The sequence below is a fragment of the Saccostrea cucullata genome, unplaced genomic scaffold, assembly GCF_032062105.1.
Source record: "Saccostrea cucullata isolate Sc308-1 unplaced genomic scaffold, CSIRO_AGI_Scuc_v1 ctg3467, whole genome shotgun sequence".
In the NCBI taxonomy this organism is placed as follows: Eukaryota; Metazoa; Mollusca; class Bivalvia; order Ostreida; family Ostreidae; genus Saccostrea; species Saccostrea cuccullata.
In genome coordinates, this window is record NW_026918851.1 from 129,214 (window position 1) to 149,126 (window position 19,913).

The following is a 19,913-nucleotide window of genomic DNA, read 5'->3' on the forward strand; positions in this document are numbered from 1 at the left end:
TTATTATTTATCTAGAAAATTTATTTAATAAACATTTCTTTTCAAATCCAATGACAGACTGTAGGAATGCTGGGCAGGTGCAAATTATTTCCATCACCTCATGTTCTTGTGGATAAAATGAATTCTGAAAATAGGAGAAAATCAGGAAATACCATTATTGAAAGTAATTTGTGTTTAAAAAATTTAATAAAAAAATAGAATTTACATACATGTGTAACGTGAAGCGGTCACCCATCCAAGGGTTAAACAGGCTCGCCGTTGCTTAACTTGCCTGAAATAGAGGGAGACTCTACCGCATCACCAGAAAAGCTAGCTCACTGGCGAGGCAGTATAAGTTCCCTATATACTATCCGCTACACATGTTTTCAATTCTTCTGTTAGTTTTATTATCAAAACTTTGTATGGTTTATAGCTTATATTGAGCATACCATTTTCCTTAAATGATGGATTAACTTGCTGCCTGAATGAATCCATTTTCCAACATCTGGGAATTGCTAGGCCTACAACACAATATATATGCAGTTATATGCTATGAGATTACTAAATATACATTGTAGGATAAAATGGCATTACATTTGACATAACAAATTATGCTACATTGTATATTGTAGTGAATTTATGTTATTGATATAAATGAAAAAAAAAATAAATTACAAAACTTCTCTGGGAAAGTGAAACCTCTGACATTTACAATAGTTATTGATAGAAATTTTCTATAAAAAAATTTCTAAGTTTCCCCTTTACCAAAATGAAAAAAAAAAACAATATGTAAAGCACATGCAAACTTTGAAAATGTGAAATGCTTTAGAAGTATACATACCCTGTGGAGAAATGATGCATTTTTTATTTATTCACTCTTTACGCCTGAAACTCTGGACAGCTACAATGATAAAAGTATTATACAAATATTTTTAATGTACATGTAATCTAAACAAAAAATGAATTTTTTTCATTAATTTAGAAATTCTAGAAAATTACAACCATTGATCTGAAGTGGGGCTTTTATGTTTTCAACACAATGTTACGGATATTTTTTTTTTAATTGTGTAGCATATTTGTATGTCAAAATACATCATTGTTTGTTTAGGCCTAGTCACTAGTGAATCATTGACTGAAACAATGAAAACATCTCATTCAATTTAAATTTGTGTTACAGATGATCTCCATTATTACACATATTGTCTCAAAGAAAATGAGCTAATTGACAGGAACTCAGTACATATTTAGTGCAGTTAATTTTTAATAATTCTAAAAAGTGTGCAACGTACTTAGTATAGGAGGGGGGGGGTTGTTACACACAAGGCACTGCATAATTAGGCTACAGTTTTTCACTGACTGTACTAATACATTTAAATGAACATGAACACACTCGGGTTTTTTTTATGTTAACAAAAGCATGTCTACATATTGTAGATCTACACATGTACCTATACATATGCGTATACATACCTGGCCTGGAATTACAGTGCAGTGATTGATCTACGGAGCTTGAACTGTTGCAAATCGTCTCAGTTTTCTGCTATTTTCCGAAATATTGTCCTCATATTCTTGTAAAATGGAGAAGCAATGCCTTGTCTCTTATTTTATCCCTATTTTCTTTAAAGATTGTGTGGTTATTGCATTTAAATCCAATGCAGCTGCTGTCGCCACGTTTTTAGATGTAAACAACATTCCGTGTCACCGAGTGCAAGCGCTTGGCTGAAGCCGAATGCAGACAAACGACACATTAAAAAGAGAATTATTTTAAAGACATGCTATTTTATATACAAGAAAATCACTAATTATTTTCTATTTAAACATGAAGATATTGTTGTTTATTACAAATTGTTGCCAATATCGGTAAATAGTTATTTTGAGCACCATTTCCTTATATGGATCAATCAGGGCGGAGCAACTGTCATGACGTCAGACCTCATTATGACTTCATTACCATATTTTTTTTTCATGTGTTGCCTTAACTGTACTGTGATGATTTATTTGGAAAGGTCTTATCACAGGTAATAATATACATGCATTATTATATGAATGCCCTAACTTTTCTCTTTCAAAATGATGAATTTATAACAATTTAATTTCTTTGCAAGTAGGTCAAACTTCTAGATCACATGTAAAAAAAAAAAAAAAAAAAACCATGCCATTCTCACAGGTAAATACTAATACATAAGTTTAATATGAATGTCTCTTCTCATTCATTAGAAATGACCGTGATGACCAAGGTTAAATTTATTTGAGACAGATGGACAGTCTGACATACAAATGTACATATTTCTATATGAATTGGGTAAAATTGGCCCAGTGGTTCTAGAGAAGTTAAAAATGTAAAAAGTTTTCAGACAAACAGATGGACGACACGTCACGACAGACGTTATATGCTAAGGAAACCAGAAAAGCTCAAATGAGTGTTTTGAAAGGGTTACAATATGGTTGCAGTATTTGAAAAGCTGTTTTTTTCATGCAGAGATATGCATGACCAACATATTCATGTTTTATATTTTCTTTAGTAATTTGTTTGTTTGTTGTGAATACATCTCTCTTGGGAATTTTTCCCTCATATGGAGACACCACCAAATAATAATGAAGACAAGATGTGTTTGTGAAACACTGATGTCCCTGTATGGAACCCTATGGCAAAGGTTGAAGTTTCTCAAATATATGTCAAACTCAAAGGTCAAGGTCAAAGGGTTCAAATTGTTAGTATCAGAAGAAAGTCTTGTCACAAGGAATGCACATGTGAAATAAAGAAATCCCTAGTAATTCCTGTTCAAAAGTTAATTGCCAAGGTTAATTTTTTTTTTAAGTGGTTCAAACTCTAGGGTCAAGGTCAAACACATTTACACCTGTTGACAGTTCACAATGAATACACATGTTAAGCATGAAAGCCCTAGCACCTACTGATCAAAATTTAGGCCAAGTTTAAAGTTTGGTATTTTTCTTGTAAAAATGTGTATCCTAGGTCAAGCGATCAGAGGTAAAAATTAATGGTACCCAAATAAAAGGTCTTAATTGTCACAAGAAATAAACCTATAAAATGTGGAAGCCATTTGTATAGCCCATCCCACTTAAAACTTATGGGCAAGGTTATAATTTCTGCAGACAAATAGACAGACATAATATAAACACAAGAAACAAAATATGTATAATTAGTCAAATGGAAAAAAAATATACTATTTAACTGGAATCACAAAATAGATTGTTATTTAAGGGACAGGGACTGGGTAGGGAGATTGGAATCCCCCCATCCCCCCCCCCCCCCCTGGAATTTGCTTTGTTATTTAAACAAGACTATATACTGAAGCAAGTAAAAAATGACTTTGGACATCCTCCCCCTATCTTAGAAAACATTGACCACACTATCATTGTTTTTATTTTGTTTATTTGTTTTCAGTTTTTTTTTCTCCTGCTTGTCAGGAAATTCTGGGCTGGAATTTTTTGACTGAGATGTGAATCCCCCTCCCTACTCCCGAAAAAAAATTCTGGATCCGCACCAGTATTGGCAGTAACTGAATGTCACATCGACAACGGGAGATAACTTCACAATATGAAATTCGTCTAGTGTGGCATGCGATGATCTTTGACCCTTTTTGAACTTTAACCTAATCGTTTGGGTTTATTTTACCCCCCACTATACTTAAACTTGTACTTACCGACTGCCATAAGTCTCGTCAACTTCATGAAATATAAATCCAATTATAACACAAAATGAATTAATCCAATGCACACCAGACTGCAGCCATGTGCTAATTCCATTCGGCAAACCTTCGTCGATTCCGTCACCTTATCAGATGAAGTGGGAATCGGCCGAGGTGTGCCAAATGGTGTTTAATCTAAAAATATGATAATGGGTGACGCAACGTGATGTGATGTAGAAATTTACATGTTAACATGTATAGTACAAGAACAAATTTTAAATTAATTCATAACAAACGATGTTTTAACAAAACTTTTCCATCTAGCCTATTCCAACAAAAAGTATGTGCTGTGTGATTGTGGTGTCGAGGGGGGGGGGGGGATTAGTAAATTTAAAAAGGTCCTATTATGAGCAAAACATTTATCAAAATCTAATTTACATCATTAATAGAATTCAAACTGGTATATAATGAATTCAGCATGTAAAATAAATATAAGAGGTTCTGAGTTATAGGTCACAGGGTCTGAGAATTTCATACTCAATTTGATAAATACATGTAAATTATAGAATTATTTTGACTTTTTCCTTGGAAAGCCGCCCAATATGTAGGAGCGTGTATTTAGAGGCAAACACCTTAGTGCGGGTATTACTGTCTCATGACAGCATCTAGTAATTTAAAAAGAAATCTTAATGTTGAATGATGTAATGTCAGAAGTCAGTGTAAAATTGAAAAGTTTAAACCGTTTTCCCAACCAATCCTTAAAGGGGAGAGGGTATGAGTTGAACAAACTTGAATCTACATAAGGATGCTGGCATATTTCTTTGACTACCTGTGGCTTTATTGCCCTTTACATTTGAACTTGCATTGTGCCCCCCCCCCCCTTGCTCAATTATACCATCATTGTGATTTGAAAAAATCTCAATTAAGACCCTAACTGAGGATCGATGCTTCCATGTAAATGTGATCAATCATAGCTTTGCTGTTCTTGAAATATTTTTCCTATATAAAACTTGAAATATTACATAGAATAATTTTCAGTAATTACATCTTTTATCAAAAGAATACTGTATTTTAACAAGAGGCCAATGGGCCACACCGCTCACATGAGTAGCTTTGACCATGCTGTTCTTCACCAGATTTCCCCTTTGTAATACCTATTTTAACCCAACCCTACCCCATGGGTCAAAATTTGGTTAATTTAAAATCTACACTAATCAACACTATGCTTTCGCATTAGTATTATTACCTTCTTTGGCCAGGTAGTTCCTAAGAAGATTTTTAAAAATCTTTCCTATATAGTTCGGTATAACACTTGGAAAGTTCAATTCCAAATTGTGGTCCCGCCCAACCCTCAGGGGTCATGATTTGAACAATTTAGAATTTACACTACCCAAGGATGCTTCCACGTAAGTTTCAGCTTTTCTGGCCCAGTGGTTCTTGAGAAGAAGATTTTTTTAATGAGCCCACCCTATTTGTGTCTGTTTTTGATTATCTTCCCTTTTGAGGAGACTTGGCCCTTCAGTAATTAAAACTTCTATTTAGGCAGTGGGTTAAAGATCAAACAGTTTAATCATAGTGGGAGTTGAACTTGTATATATAAAAACAAGAGGCCCGCGGGCCTTATTGGTCACCTGAGTATCATGTAACAACTTTCCAACAATTGATTTGGTTCGTGTTTTAAACCAGACGCCAAGAAATTCACAATTTTAAAAAAGGCACCATTCCTTATCATAATTATAACCTTGGCATGCTTACGCTATTTACTTCATACCCAGAGGTAGATCAGAGTAACAAAGAGAAAATGCGCTTCCATTTTATAACCAGTTGTGCATCCCACCCAAAAGGAACCACTGACTCTTGAGCCACATATTTCAAAATTTTGGAAATTTTATAAATTTTATTTCATCACAAATGGTTGATTAATACCAAAGAGCAGATTTCAAAGCATAAATTTATTTTCAGACTTTGTAATCCTCCACCTCCCCCCCCCCCCACCCCCTCTGATACCTCTGACCCAGGGGGTATGAAATTAACCGTTTTGCTAGATGCACCTTTCTCCATCATAAATATATATACTTGGATTATTAGCATATAACCCAGGAGCAAAGGAAGAGATTTTCAAAGAATTAATGTATTATTACTATATAATCAAAAGAGCCCCCCTTACACCAAATGGCAAAACCTCCGACACAGGGGCCATGAAATACACAAATTTTGTTGAGGCATTATAACTTTATATTAAATTAGTTTATTTATTACCATTATTATGACCAGAGAAGAAGATTTTGAAAGAATTAATGCATTTTCACACTATATTCAACAGAGCCGTGCCCTAACACCATAACTCCTGACCCTGGGGCCATAAAATTCACAATTTTGAAAGAGGCATTCTTGCTCATCATTATTATGTACTTAGTTTATTTAATACCCAGGAGCAGAGGAGAAGATTTTAGAAGAATTAATGCATTTTCACTATATCATCAGTACAAAAATCTACATGTACTCACAACAAGAGGCCCATGGGCCTTATAGGTCACCTGAATATCATGCAACAACTTTCCAACAGTTGAATTTCATTCATATTTTAAAACCAGAGGCCATGAAATTCACAATTTTGAAAGAGGCACCATTGTTTATCATAATTATGCACTCAGCATGCTTACTTTGGTTAGTAATACCCAGAGGCAGATCAGAGTAACAAAGAGAAAATGCGTTTCCAATTTATCATTATCAGTTGTGCACCCCATCCCACAGTAACCATTTACCCTGGGGCCACATCTTTCAAAATTGTGGAAATTTTATAACTTTTATTTCATCATGTTGTTGATTAATAACAAAGTGAATATTTCATACCATTAAATTATTTTCAGACTTTGTACCCCCTCCCCAAGTAACTCTGTCCCAGGGCCAGGAAATTAACCATTTTGGAAGAAGCAGCTATCTTCGTCATAAAAATATACTAAGATCATTGTATCTTCGTCATACATATATACTAAGATCATTGCCATAATACCCAGGAACAAAGGAAAAGATTTTCAAAGAATTCATACATTTTCACTATATAAACATAAGAGCCCCGCCCTAACACAAGAAGCCCTGACCCAGGGGCCCTGAAATTCACAAATCTCAAAGAGGCATTCTTCCTCCTCATAACTATGTACATAGTTTATTGGTTTAATATCCAGGTGCAGAAAAGAAGATCTTTAATGAGATTATGCATTTTCACTATATAATCAATAGAGCCCCACCCTAGCACCAGAATCCCCAACTTAGGGATCATGAAATTCACAATTTTGGAAGAGGCAGTCTTATTCAACATAACTATGTACTTGGTTAGTTTATTTAATACTCAGGAGCAGAGAAGAGTATTTTCATAGAAATAATTTATTTTTTACTATATAATCTTTATAGCCCCACCCTAGCACCCCTGACCCTGGAGCCAAGAAATCACAAGTTTGGAGGAGGCAGCCTTATTCAACATAGCTATGCACTTGGTTAGTTTATTTAATGCCCAGGAGCAGAAAAGAAGAATTTCAAAGAAATAATGCATTTTCACTATTTAATCTATATAGCCCCGCCCTGGTACTAGAACCCCTGACCCTGGGGTTATGAAATTCACAATTTTGGAAGAGGCAGTCATTTTCAACTCAACTATGCACTTGGTTAGTTTATTTAATGCCCACGAGCAGAAAAGAAGAACTTCAAAGAAATAATGCATTTTCACTATATGACCTATTTAGCCCCGCCCTAGCACTAGAACCCCTGACCCTGGGGCCATAAATTTTACAATTTTGGTAGAGGACTCAATGCTCATTACAATCATACAACAGTTTGACTGCTTGATGTCAAGGAGTAAAGAAGAATATTTTAAAAGATTGCACTAATTTTAGTGGTTTTGGCCCAACCCCCCAGGCCCCAGGGGGGCAGGGACCATAAATTCACAATTTTTGATCCCCTTTACCCACAGATGCTATATGCCAATTTGGTTGAAATTGGTTCAGTGGTTTCAGAGAAGCTGAAAATGTTTAAATGTTAACGAACGATGGCGGACGAAAACGGCCGGATAGCAATAGGTCATTTGAGTTTACTCATGTGACCTAAAAAACATAAATATACAAATGTTAACTTATACCGCTATTTCGTTTTACAAACATTTAATTTATATCAAAAAGATTAAACAAAATATATCTCATACATTTTTTTCCATTAATACATGATGTTTAAATGTTAATGTCTTACATGTTTCCTTCTTTGAAAAATAATATTTTATCAGGAGTTCCTATAGAGATCGGCGTTTTGGTACATCCTCAAATGGGTACATGGAAGGGGAGCTTATTTACAAAGAGACCATTTTCCTTCCTCATTTTTAGCCGGGCTTATTGCTCAAAGAGCAATAGCCGGCTTATGGGATCCTGTTCAAGGCAGGATGTTGACCCAATAGTCGCCAAATTAAACTGACGTTCTGAAATATAGTGAATCTACTTGTAATCGCTGTTGAAACAATTTATACTCATAATCTGATTAATTAAATGTGAATATAAACTGTACTGTAATTATTATTGTGCAGTTATCAAAAATACATTTGTTCTTAGTAGAGAACTTTTAACAAATTCCTACGCATAGCCTGGTTCCCTGTCCCTGTTTTCCTTCGTTTACTCTGCGTCACTGCCTCGGCAATGATGAGACAGGGTACCAGGCTAAATTTTCCACTCATTCGGCAAACCTAATCAGCCGAGGAGTCCCTAATGATGCAGGTGTTAGGCCTACACAGTGCCCCCCCCCCCCCTCTAGACATCGCCAGATTTCGTTTCTGGAGATAAACAAAGAAGACGCCGTATTACACAAGGTATACGCGATTGCGGTATGGCGTTCTCCATGGTCAAATGCAGCTGGTACAACGAGACTTATGCGGAAATCGGAGACTGCCGTACAATCTGACCACGTTTTAAAGTTTGTGTATGACAAAGATGCGCAGTTTATAAGGGGAATTGTCCAAGCCTCCATGCGAGACCGGAGCTACCAGGTTACTGTAAGTTCATCCCATTTCTTTGAGATTTTTGGAAGAAAGAAAAGTTTTTTTTTTAAAGTCTTTTGTGTAAATTACGAAATAATGCATAATGTACAACACGTTTGGAAGTATAATTATATGTTTTATCCTGCCTATGCAATAAATCCAGAACAAACCTCTTTCCGAATTTCCTTGACTGGAGGCGTCTATGCAATGTCTTAATACATAATAATAAATTAATATACAATTTTTTTTTTCTCTCTCCACAATTTTCAAGTTTCCATGTAAACATGCTTTTTACTTTTAAAATTGATAGTAATATAAGTAAAATTCTAGGTGGTTATTTTTTTTATTTTATTAGATTACTCTTGGTTCTAACTACACAGTTGAACAGAGTACCTGTGAATGTGTAAATGGGATGGACAAATGTCACCATAAAGCCAGCATTCTTCTCTATGGGTAATTTATATGCAATTTATGTAATATGTAAATTCACTTGGTCTGTTTTAGGTATGCTTTACCAAATTTAATGTTAAATAGAAATTATATCAAAACATGCACACCAATATATATACCCGGTATATACACAGGTCCGGCACAATCTCTTGATTAAGCTATATAGCTTGATTTAGCTATATAGCTTTATTAAGCTATTCAGAATAGCTTGATTAAGCTATTTTCTCAGACTTTTTTCTCAAATGTGTTATTTTTTCAACGGCTAATTGTATTCGGCGCGTCGGCGCGCTCGCGCAACAAATTTTGTTTAATAAATTTATCGCTTATACAGCATCGGGCTCGATATCCTCTACAAATTTAAGTACTGAAAGTACTGATAGGTGTTAGTTTTAATGACGGTTTCAACAAAATCGAATCTATAACTTTTTCAAATTATGTTCATTTATGCTCCATAAGGAAGTTTGTTAGAATTATATAAAAAAAAAAATGACACGATTATACAGAGTCAAAAAGATAAGGTTTGTTTTGATCACACCATTACCTCAGAATGATATGCCAAAAAGTGTAAGACTTTTTTTTGTTCAATCTTTTTTCAATAAATTAATAAGGTATTTTTCTGATCAAAGTTTGTTTAAAAGGGCTATTGATAGCAAAGCCATTTCTTTTACTAAAGTTTCTCCCCATCCTCAGACCTCTCTAATAAAGACAAGGTAATTCTTAGTAGTACTATTATTTTAAAACGTAATAAGGAATATTTTTAAACACTGATACCAATGCATGTATGGTAGCTTATAGCCATGAAAATCACGTCTTTAAAAAAGGAGTTTAAACTCTAGAATTTAGGGTCATAACATAACATACTGGTAAATTTTAATTTGATGCATTGGCGTCGGAAGCAAATTGAAAAGGCCGGAGGGGGGCGAAAGAGAAAAAAATCGAACCTGAAAAATCGTAACAAGCAAATAAGAAGGAAAAAATGTATCTATTGTCCAAACACGAAAATCCTATTTCGTGGGGGAGGGGGGGTGTAGGATCGAACTTCTTTCAATACCAATATTTGTTCTCTCAACTACTTACCCTTCTTCGACTACACTGCAACGTGCCTGTTGAAAGTGGTGGCTAAACCTACGCCCCAATGTTTAATATGATGTCTATCTGTGTATAAGCCCCCTCCCCCGGTTCCCAGGCCTATATATGTTAACCATAAAATAAATTTATAAAAGCCAAAGCACTCAATATTTTTAAATGATATAGTTAAAGTTTGGAGATATATTTACGAGAGAGAGAGAGAAATCGAAAGTAGGCCAATTCCAAAATTCGGGTAAATTTTGGATTACTGTTGCACGAATTGTGGTACATGTAAGACATGCATTGATCAAAGGGGATCCGGATCCCTGGAAAATTCAAATTTGTTTCGACTAACATAGTAAAATTACTAAAGCTATGCCTTGGACCTCTTCCCTTGTGATTTGAGCCACCACCTCCTAGGGAAAATTTTTTGGATCCACCTAACAAAGAAAAGCAATCGGGCTCGGGCTGACGACTTGAATATAAGCGATAACGCTTAAATTAAAAAAGAAAATCGCTGTCACTTGTGTGTTTTAATGCAGGGAGAAAATACTTTTGTGATATTGGGATGAGATGGACGCGCTGGTGCGCCGACGCGCCGAATACAATTAGCCTTTTCAACATGTACAAAAAGTCGCACCTTGGTGCAGTGGAAAAATTAAACTTTGTACTCTTCTGAATACATTGCATGTAAAAATCACTCACCAAATTGCGTCTCCTTGAGAGACTTTGTACTCAAAGTTTTAAAAGTTTTGGGGCTGTTGATGAGTGACCACACAGTTATTCATTGAATGAAATTATAAAGGAGGTCAGTTATGGCCAACAGGATAATTGATTAGTAACAGTTCAGCACAATGAGAAGCCATCATACTTACCCACGCCTCACCGCATACACAGTTACTCAAACAATGGAAATTCATATTTTGCTTAAAAGTATTCAACAGCAGCAATGTTAGAACTTTCTATGATTTAGGTTGTATTTTTGATAGTCCATAGTACATATATGAATAGTTAAATATTTGCGACTTTTTGTTTAATTCTTTCAAAAAACGTTTTTGTGAAAAATAGCATATAAATAGCTTTATCAAGCTATTTTGAATAGCTTAATAAAGCTATATAGCTTTTTAAAGCTATATAGCTTAATCAAGAGATTGTGCTGGACCTGATACAAGTATGCAGTGCACCATGTGACTGTAGGTAGCAGGGTACTATTCGTGCCCTGGAACCTCCAAGTCCACTACCTTGGCATATATAAGCATACTTGTAACTATAAAATCTAACTTTAGGCCCCAAGACTATAATATAACTTAGTAAATTTATGGAACATGTTGATACAGGTACAAAAATGTCAGCAAAACTGATGTACGCCAGAGTTGGATTAAGCATCCAAAGAGTGCGCCACCTCGTCAAACTAAGACGATGGAAGAACTTTTTCCTGCACCTGACAGGTTTATAAATTACAGGTATACATTTATTATGACTGTTTCATGAATGGTGCAAAATATTAAAAAATGACAGTACCCCAAAAGTGAAAATATAAAAAAAAAGAGAAATAGGCTCAAATAGCACATTTCTTATGGGCAATATACACTTTTTTCAATGGATGGAACTGTATCTCTCTGGTTTCATCCTAATTTTTTCAGACCAGCAAGCTACAGATCTGCAGCTAGCATGGTATATGTAAAACCATTCAGTGTTGTATTATGCTCCATTTTTCAACTTTTGTCAAAAATTACTAGGGCAACAAATAGGCCAGTCGATGATAGGGACAGGGAGTTCCTATATCAGAAATTGACAACTGTAGGGAGATTTTCAGGTTAATATATCTGGTGTTTTATTTTAGTGTTACATTGTTTACGAGTTTATTTTATTGTTACTTTTTTGAAAATTTATACTGTGATAGGATAGAATGCATATACACACATGTATATATATATATAAATTCACAAAACACCTAACTAACTCATTACACCCGGACTTTGGACTTCAGATATTTAATGGCTTATTTGATATTGGACTGAAATTCTGACAAGATGTGCAGTCTTTCCATTCTTTTTGCTTTTTTTGTCTTTTACATGTTTAGTTTTGTTCTTGTCTCTTTTGTTTTTGTGTTGACTTTGTTTTAAACTTTTAATTATACATTTATACTATCAATTGCAATTCAGTGTGAAGTTTTGCATCACGTCACAATCTTTTTTGACAGATGCATTCAGCGTAAACAATACGTTATATCGCGACTACCAATGAGTACCTTGCAGTTATCTAACTCACTACCACTCTTTTGCGGGGGAGTCGAGAAAAATCTACATTTCTGGGGGCAAATGACAATGTTTACAGTAGTGACAATCGAATGATTCGAACAGTTTAATGCCGAAATCACGTTTTGCCAGATATTGAACTCCAAATAGTAGATTGTCAAATAAGGAAAGTTTAGAATATTTTATCTGCTTAAAAATGTGACAATTTTCAATGAAAATTTAACAAGAAGAGTCCGCTTAATTAAAAATATCGTTAAAAATGTGACAATTTAGGATTGGCTCCTCCCAAAAATATATTAGGCTGGTTCAGCGATTGTTTAGCCAGGTATTCCACCAGGATTTTTTACTTATCTATCCTTATAAATGCTACAATGATCGATCTTGCATTGTATTGAATAGCACATTGCCCCCACCCAACAGACAATTCCTACCTCCTTCGCGAAAGAGTTCCGCTAAGTTAAGTAATCGCGATATCAAGTATTCATGTGATTGATTAACTCATATTATCAACCTTGACACAGAAATAGTTTGTTGTACAAGCAAACAATCAGGGATTAGAAGAAAGTTCCAGTCGTAAAGCTTGCGGTTAGGAGGCGTATACTATTTACCTTGAACGCATCTGTCAAACTAGAAGATCGTGACGCAACATAAAACTTCAACTCAACTGCAACCTTTAGTAAAATGTTTAAATATTATTCACCCTATTTCTCAATTCTCATATACTTAAAGGAAGTTATTTGTACATTCTTTTCACATGTATACATATTGAAATCCAAAATTTATTTGAAGTAGTGAATAAAATAAGTTTGAAAAAATATTTAACATATATACCAGTATTAAGAATTGGTGATGTAACTGCAATACAGGTTTATTGAGTATTTGTTGTCTTTTTCACTGAGGGTTTAATTTTTTTTTTAATTAAATCAACAGCAATGCATTGGATACTATCCCCCGAGCCGCCTGTGCCCACACTTGCAGTGCCTCTAGTTGAAGACCTCATCTCTAGCCAGGAATTTATTTCTGCAGAGAATCCAATCGCTTGGATGAAGCAAAAATTAATGATAAATGGGCAAGAAATCCAACAGGTAAAGACAAATGAGTTGCATAATGAATAGAATGTATTCTGTTTCATTATGAATGTTGTTTAAGTTTTAAGATTTTTGTCATGTTTCAGACTGCCTGTCTTACCACTGGTCAAAAGGAAAATTGCATGTGGTCATCTGTTAGGAAGAATAGATTAACAGCTTCAAACTTTGGTTGTGTTTTGGCAGCGATCAAGAGAAATAGGTATACTGGTAGTTTACATGCCTTTATATATATATGTAATTATAAATGATACTTGTAAAAGCAGTTAATTATAAAATCAAAAATATTGAAAGTTTGCTCCTTATATAACAGATATCCTGTCTCCTTATACAAAAGATTATGCTCAGCTTATGATCTGTCAAAGAAGGATGCCATTATTTGGGGGACGTGCAATGAAAAAGTCGCAATTGAAAAGTATAGAACTTTTGGGGATGCAGTTGTAGAGCCAACAGGTTGGTATATTTCTTTCCTAAGCAAAATTTCAATTTCTTTAAAGCAAATAAAAATTGATGATAAATAAAATTTTTTCTTGAGCTAATTTATTTAAAATTCAGTTATTAAACTGAAGTTGAAGATAATGAATATAAATATACTGTTTTTATATTCTATTTATAACAAGTCATCAATGCATAAGAAAATCAGAGTGTTGCATATTAATGCTATTTTGTAACTTTATAATACTGTTCATATTAGGTATCTGGCTACACTGTAATGGGGTTCTTGGGTCAAGCCCCGATGGACTCATTCGTCGTCCTGCTGCATTCGGATTCAGCTATCAGAATCCAGGACTCGCTGACATATTAGAGATGTCAAACGTTAAGCCAGAAATACTGGAGGTGAAATGCCCCTTTTCAGCAAAGAATATGACAATTCCAGAAGCTATTGAAAAAGTACATGATTTCTGCCTAGGTAATAATAGTGTATATGTATTTGTTTGAATATGTTTCATGTACTGAGATATTACTTTAAATAATTCCAATATATTAGTTTGGATAAATTTAAGTACAATTTAGCAATTGTTAAAAAAGTTTTTTCCTTCTGTTGTAATGTTAGTCCTCAAGGCAGATGATTTGCCTTCTCACTTTATTGGACAGTAAGGAACAATATACTTATACATGTAAATATTTATTAGTTAAATAGTTTTGTTGTATATTAATGATTGAGGCACCAATGAAAATTCTTATTCTTTAAAAATCTTCAACATATATTTTTTTCATATAGAGGTTCAGGATTTTAATGGAGTCAAGTCCTTCAAGCTACGAGAGAACCACCAATACTATGATCGAGTGCAAGGACAGCTTCATATAACTGGGAAATCCTTGTGTGATTTTATGGTCTGGACACCAAAAGACTGTGCGATTGTGAGAATTAACAAAGACATCAATTGGGAGATCAACATATCTGTTTTGACGGACGTTTATTTCTGTAAATTTCTCCCGTATTTACAACAGCTATAAGATATAACATTAAACATGGTGAAAACATTTTAATTTTAATATCTTAGTTATCTACACTTGCAAAATTCTGAGCAATTTCCTGCATAAGGGGATCCTGAAAATTGACTAAAACACAGCATAATTGAAAGACTTTTGTAGAAATATATCTAAATTGCTGCGGAACATGCCTTAAAATTTCATAATTCTTAATACACTCATTTGCTCTTTCAACATGTATGCGTGTCTTAGCAATTCTTCGACATAGTTGGACCTCACTGGGGGTGTATTGGGATTTAGATGTAAGAAAGGGAGGAATATTTAAATGTACTCCTTGGGGCAACAACTTGTGAATAGTGAACCCTTTGTCTGCTAAGATCATATCACCTGGTGATAACTGTTCTAAGACTTTACAATGTTCTACAATTGCAACATCAGATGTGCTGCTAGGGTACAATTTACTAATAAATACCAAAGCACCATTAGGTGCAACACCTGTAACACTTTTAACAGTGTGAGAATTTTTGTATCCGCTGTATGTGCTGGCCTGCAATCTCATATCATTCCCTGGAACATCCTGGGTGATTTCTGTTGATCAAGTACTATTCTGCATGAACTAAAATCCCCAAAACTTGTAGGCATAGACCCCTTGCACTTCTGGAGAGAAGGAATGCGACTCTCTACGAGTCCTTCATATAATATTTCATGCAAAGCACAAATCTGCGAAGTTACAATGTTATTGACAGATGACGGACTCGTGTTAAACCTCTCAGCAAGGTCCAAAAATGGGGTGTTCATTGTCAGTTTCATTAAAGTCATCAACAATTGGTCAGTCAATGAAATGAAAGATGGTGTCCATCCATCAATATACTTTATCTGGAACCTCTGCATCATTTCATCAATGGCAAGAGACATGTCAGGACGTAGACTTGTGTACATCAGCATCTATATTAAAACATGACATTAAAAACAGTGTCAAGAATATTTTTCATTTCATTATTCAAATTTATTTGCCCATAAAAATACTGCCCAGCAGTATTTCAATTAAATAATTTTACAAGATATTTTCCTGACATTGCATGTTCTAGCACTTATCCAGTCATTTATCACCGGCTGATGAACTGTCCAGCAGTTGGCCCATCATCACAATAAATATGTCAACTGAAATGAAAATACTTAACCACAAAGTATCGTGTTCAAAGACATGCATGAGCATAGCTTATTTTTATGACAGGAGATTATCAACTATAAATTTAAACATTTTAAAAAGCTTTTTAAAGCTGAAATTTTATTTATTGTCTATTTTGAATGATTACAAAATGAAACTTATTTATCTTATATATGCTGTTTACAGTATAAACACTAAAATAAACTTGTAATATAGATGTAGTGTTTGATATATTTACACTACCTATTTTCCAAAGCGTACCTTTCTCTCATCATTTAAGATATCACCAATCCTGAAAGCACGCTTTGTTGACATCATCCTGACCTGTATTCTTAGTTCTTCAACTTCACGCCGCAAATTCTGAGGAATACATGTAAAATGTACCTATACATGTACCGGCATCAAAATCAGAATTAAAACATCATGTACTAGGTAAAATGGAAAAGACACAAAGTTTTAATCTATCCTATCAGACAACATTTTGTATTAATAAGGTTAATCTATTGCTTCTAACAAACTACATGCAATATGTCACAGATTTTTGTGTACGGCTATCCTATTTACCTGATTCTCTTCTTTTAATTGATGATATGAAGCCTGATAGGAGTGGTCTAGAGAAACATGTGATGGTTGACATGACATTGCAGTAGATTCACACTGGTCTTCAGAGACTGCCTTTTCTTTGAACTCTCTTTTTACAGTTCTCGATAAGCCGAACAAAATACAAAGTAACATTTTATGCATTGAAAACTAAGCTTTAATACATGTACATGTTTGTTTATTATATAGCATCAGACAAGCATATTAACAATTCATGTTTTATTACACTACTGTAAATCACTTTTTATTCGCGAGAACTTTATTTTCGCGTAATTACGCGAGACGGTATGCTTGCGAAAATTTCATTCTCGCGTATAAAAGAATTCCTTAAGATAATATAAAGAAATGACCACAATTCGTGAAAATTTTGTCTCGCTAATAAAGAGTCAACGACTATCTCGCGAAAATAAGGTCTATAACAGTATATTAAAGTAATCCTCAGTATCTTATGCATCTAATAATTCCTTATATCATTCATACTTTAACTGATACCTGTTCTTTTCACCTGTGTGCTGTTCTTAAGCCCGGCTTTCAGTACTTTCAGTACTTTTGGCCGGTTGCGTATCTATGGTTTAAACTCTGGATCAATGATTCCAGGTTTAAATCATGGTTTATGCGTTGCACGCAGGTAAGGATCAGGTGAGTACGGCTCAGAATTACGGAAAATTCTGAACCTGCTATAGGGGTGGTTTAAACCAAGCTTCGTATTTTTGTTCGGAGTGATGGCGGAGTATTTGGAAGAAATTGAGAGGTTTGATCTTGTAGATAGATTGATTAGGAGAGAACAAATTGTTAGAGATAGACTTAATCCTATCACTTTTTACAACGAAGCTGATTTTATTGATAGATTTCGTCTTAGCAAAGAGGCCGTTTTGTCTATTCTAGATGACATTAATGTTGACTTGGGAGGTGGAAATTTGCACACTTCATCCATCTCCCCATTAAATCAACTTCTTATAACGTTGAGGTATTATTCCACTGGCAATATGCTATCAGTAAGCGGTGATTTGTTTGGGGTGCATAAATGCACCGTTTCAAGAATCATTAAGAAAGTTTCGTGTGCAATTGCTTCTTTGTACAACACACATATAAAATTCCCCTCTGGAAATAAAATTTTGGATGTACAAAGAGCATTTATTCAACAAAATAACATTCCCGGTATTGTGGGATTGATAGATTGTACTCACATCCCCATTATTTCTCCTGGAGGAGATAATGCCGAACTTTTCAGAAACAGAAAAGGATATTTCTCTATTAACGTACAGGCAATCTGTGACCACGAACTCAAGCTAACTAATGTTATAGTACGTTGGCCCGGCAGTACACATGACAGCAGAATTTTTGATAATTCTAACATTTGTGCAAAATTTGAACGTAGATAAATTAATGGAATTTTGCTCGGTGACAATGGTTATCCCCTGCGTCATTATCTCATAACTCCAGTTCTGACTCCAAACTCCAGAAAGGAGAGAAGATTTAATTTTGCTTTATGCAATGCTCGTGTAAAAATTGAAAATGTGTTTGGAATAATGAAAAGACGATTTTCTTGTTTGCGACAACAACTTAGATTAAAGCTTCAAACAAGTCTAACAGTCATTACTGCCTGTTGTGTGTTATATAATATTGCGAGGGAGCTCTCAATTCCTCTACCACATGAAGATGAACGTCAGGAGAATGACCAGGTTCCTGTACCTGTCCTACAGAATCGCCACCAAGGAGGCAGGCCCTACGTTCAGTTCTGATTCGTAATTTCAGATAAGATCTTAAAGTAAGTATAAGAATTATAATATGTATCTTTTGTATTTTATGTATTTTATTCAATATACCATTTCTTATTGCCTAAACAAATTAAAATGGTCTCCATGCAATTTCTTTACTTGCACTAGGTCTATTGCTTGTTTCATTGGTACATGCAGTGGCCATGGATTCCTCTAGCTTACGCTTTTTCAGATTGAGAATATCTTCTTTCAGTTTATAAATTCTCATCTTAGCGGCATGTTCTTCTTCTGCCATCTCGAAGAGCCTGCCTTTAACCTGCTCTTGATTACCTTGGGGCCTTTTCTTCTTAACTACCGATGCTGCTGTTGATGATGAGGAACTAGAAGAGGAGGCTTCATTGGATTCAGTGACACGGTTTGCCTATGTGAATAAATTTATCTTCATTTAAACTCTTATTGCGAACTTTTTATGACATTCAAATATAGGATAATGTACTGTCTATACTTGTAAATTAATAGCATTAAATGTAATATTTAATTTATATTTTGAATTCTTCATCATTTTTTACTCACCGCTTCATTAGTACTAGAAGTTCGTTGTACATCTCCATGTAAACTAGCGTCGTCGTCGAATTCATTAGATAAGCTGTTAATCTGCTGAGGAAGCATGGTTGAAATTGCAGCTGAAACGGTATCCAGTCCTGTTTCAGATTGTGGCCCTCCTCCAGTTTTTGTCCTCTCTCTTCGGTCTTTTGCAACTGCAGATTTTGTCCGTGACTTCATATTTTTCCAAAGGGACTTCAGCTGTATACAGGTCCTTTGGTTGACACCGTGACTTGCATTGAATTCAGTCCGTGACTTCATATTTTTCCAAAGGGACTTCAGCTGTATACAGGTCCTTTGGTTGACACCGTGACTTGCATTGAATTCAGTCGTTATTTTTTCCCATTCCGAATTCTTCTTCAATACCATTTTCCCGTCATTTTGTTTATTTTCAATGATATCCTTCTAAATTCAATAAGTTCTAACAAAACAGATTTTCCAGGGCAGTAAAATTAGGAGATTTACTGGGTTTCGACATTCTTCAGTTATTTGCAAACGAAAGTCTGGATCAGGTAAGCGTGGTTTACTTTTCAAGCGTGCAACTGAATTACTACTCAGGTAACCCCGACTTACCTTGCTTTTAAACCCGGTTTACGTGATCCGTGGATCCACCACTGAGCTGTACTTAGCTAAACTATAGATACGCAACTTGCCATTTGATTGTAAGCGCCCTGCACACATATCCTCGACAACCGTGCGAGTCATTTTACTCTTAAGCCAATTCACCGAGCCAAAGCAGAATCCTCGACAATCATACGAGCCATCTTACTCTTAAGCTAATTCAGCGAGCCAAAGCAGAGGAAGCAGAATCCTCGACAATCATGCGAGCCATCTTACTCTTAAGCTAATTTAGTGAGCCAAAGCAGAGGAAGTAGAGCTGTATACC

At 34.9% G+C, this 19,913-nt stretch overlaps 2 protein-coding genes, 1 long non-coding RNA gene and 1 pseudogene across 4 annotated transcripts; 2 read left to right on the top strand and 2 right to left on the bottom strand.

The window, feature by feature from the left end:
- On the bottom strand, nucleotides 1–1,625 carry LOC134272432 (uncharacterized). The gene is made up of 4 exons (XR_009993193.1): nucleotides 1,450–1,625; nucleotides 821–880; nucleotides 429–500; nucleotides 1–124 (listed from the first exon to the last, which is right to left on the bottom strand). It is a non-coding gene; the product is annotated as an uncharacterized LOC134272432 (long non-coding RNA).
- Nucleotides 1,626–8,514: 6,889 nt separating this feature from the next.
- Nucleotides 8,515–15,141, top strand: LOC134272440 (uncharacterized). 2 transcript variants are annotated; one of them, XM_062754675.1, is made up of 8 exons: nucleotides 8,515–8,658; nucleotides 8,999–9,096; nucleotides 11,499–11,624; nucleotides 13,350–13,504; nucleotides 13,594–13,706; nucleotides 13,818–13,957; nucleotides 14,199–14,414; nucleotides 14,727–15,141. In XM_062754675.1, the coding sequence occupies exons 4-8, from the start codon at nucleotides 13,352–13,354 to the stop codon at nucleotides 14,960–14,962; spliced, it is 858 nt and encodes a 285-aa protein (XP_062610659.1). In that variant the 5' UTR covers nucleotides 8,515–8,658; nucleotides 8,999–9,096; nucleotides 11,499–11,624; nucleotides 13,350–13,351; the 3' UTR covers nucleotides 14,963–15,141. The 2 variants fall into 2 exon arrangements, with proteins under 2 accessions (XP_062610659.1, XP_062610665.1); XM_062754681.1 differs by lacking the exons at nucleotides 8,515–8,658; nucleotides 8,999–9,096; nucleotides 11,499–11,624 and adding an exon at nucleotides 12,938–13,095.
- Nucleotides 15,142–17,262: 2,121 nt separating this feature from the next.
- LOC134272459 (putative nuclease HARBI1) lies at nucleotides 17,263–18,465 on the top strand (annotated as a pseudogene).
- Nucleotides 18,466–18,523: 58 nt separating this feature from the next.
- LOC134272518 (myb/SANT-like DNA-binding domain-containing protein 3) lies at nucleotides 18,524–19,396 on the bottom strand. Its single transcript, XM_062754744.1, has 2 exons — nucleotides 18,998–19,396; nucleotides 18,524–18,845 (listed from the first exon to the last, which is right to left on the bottom strand). Exons 1-2 carry the CDS (start codon nucleotides 19,394–19,396, stop codon nucleotides 18,555–18,557), a joined length of 690 nt encoding a protein of 229 aa, XP_062610728.1. The 3' UTR covers nucleotides 18,524–18,554.
- Nucleotides 19,397–19,913: the final 517 nt, after the last annotated feature.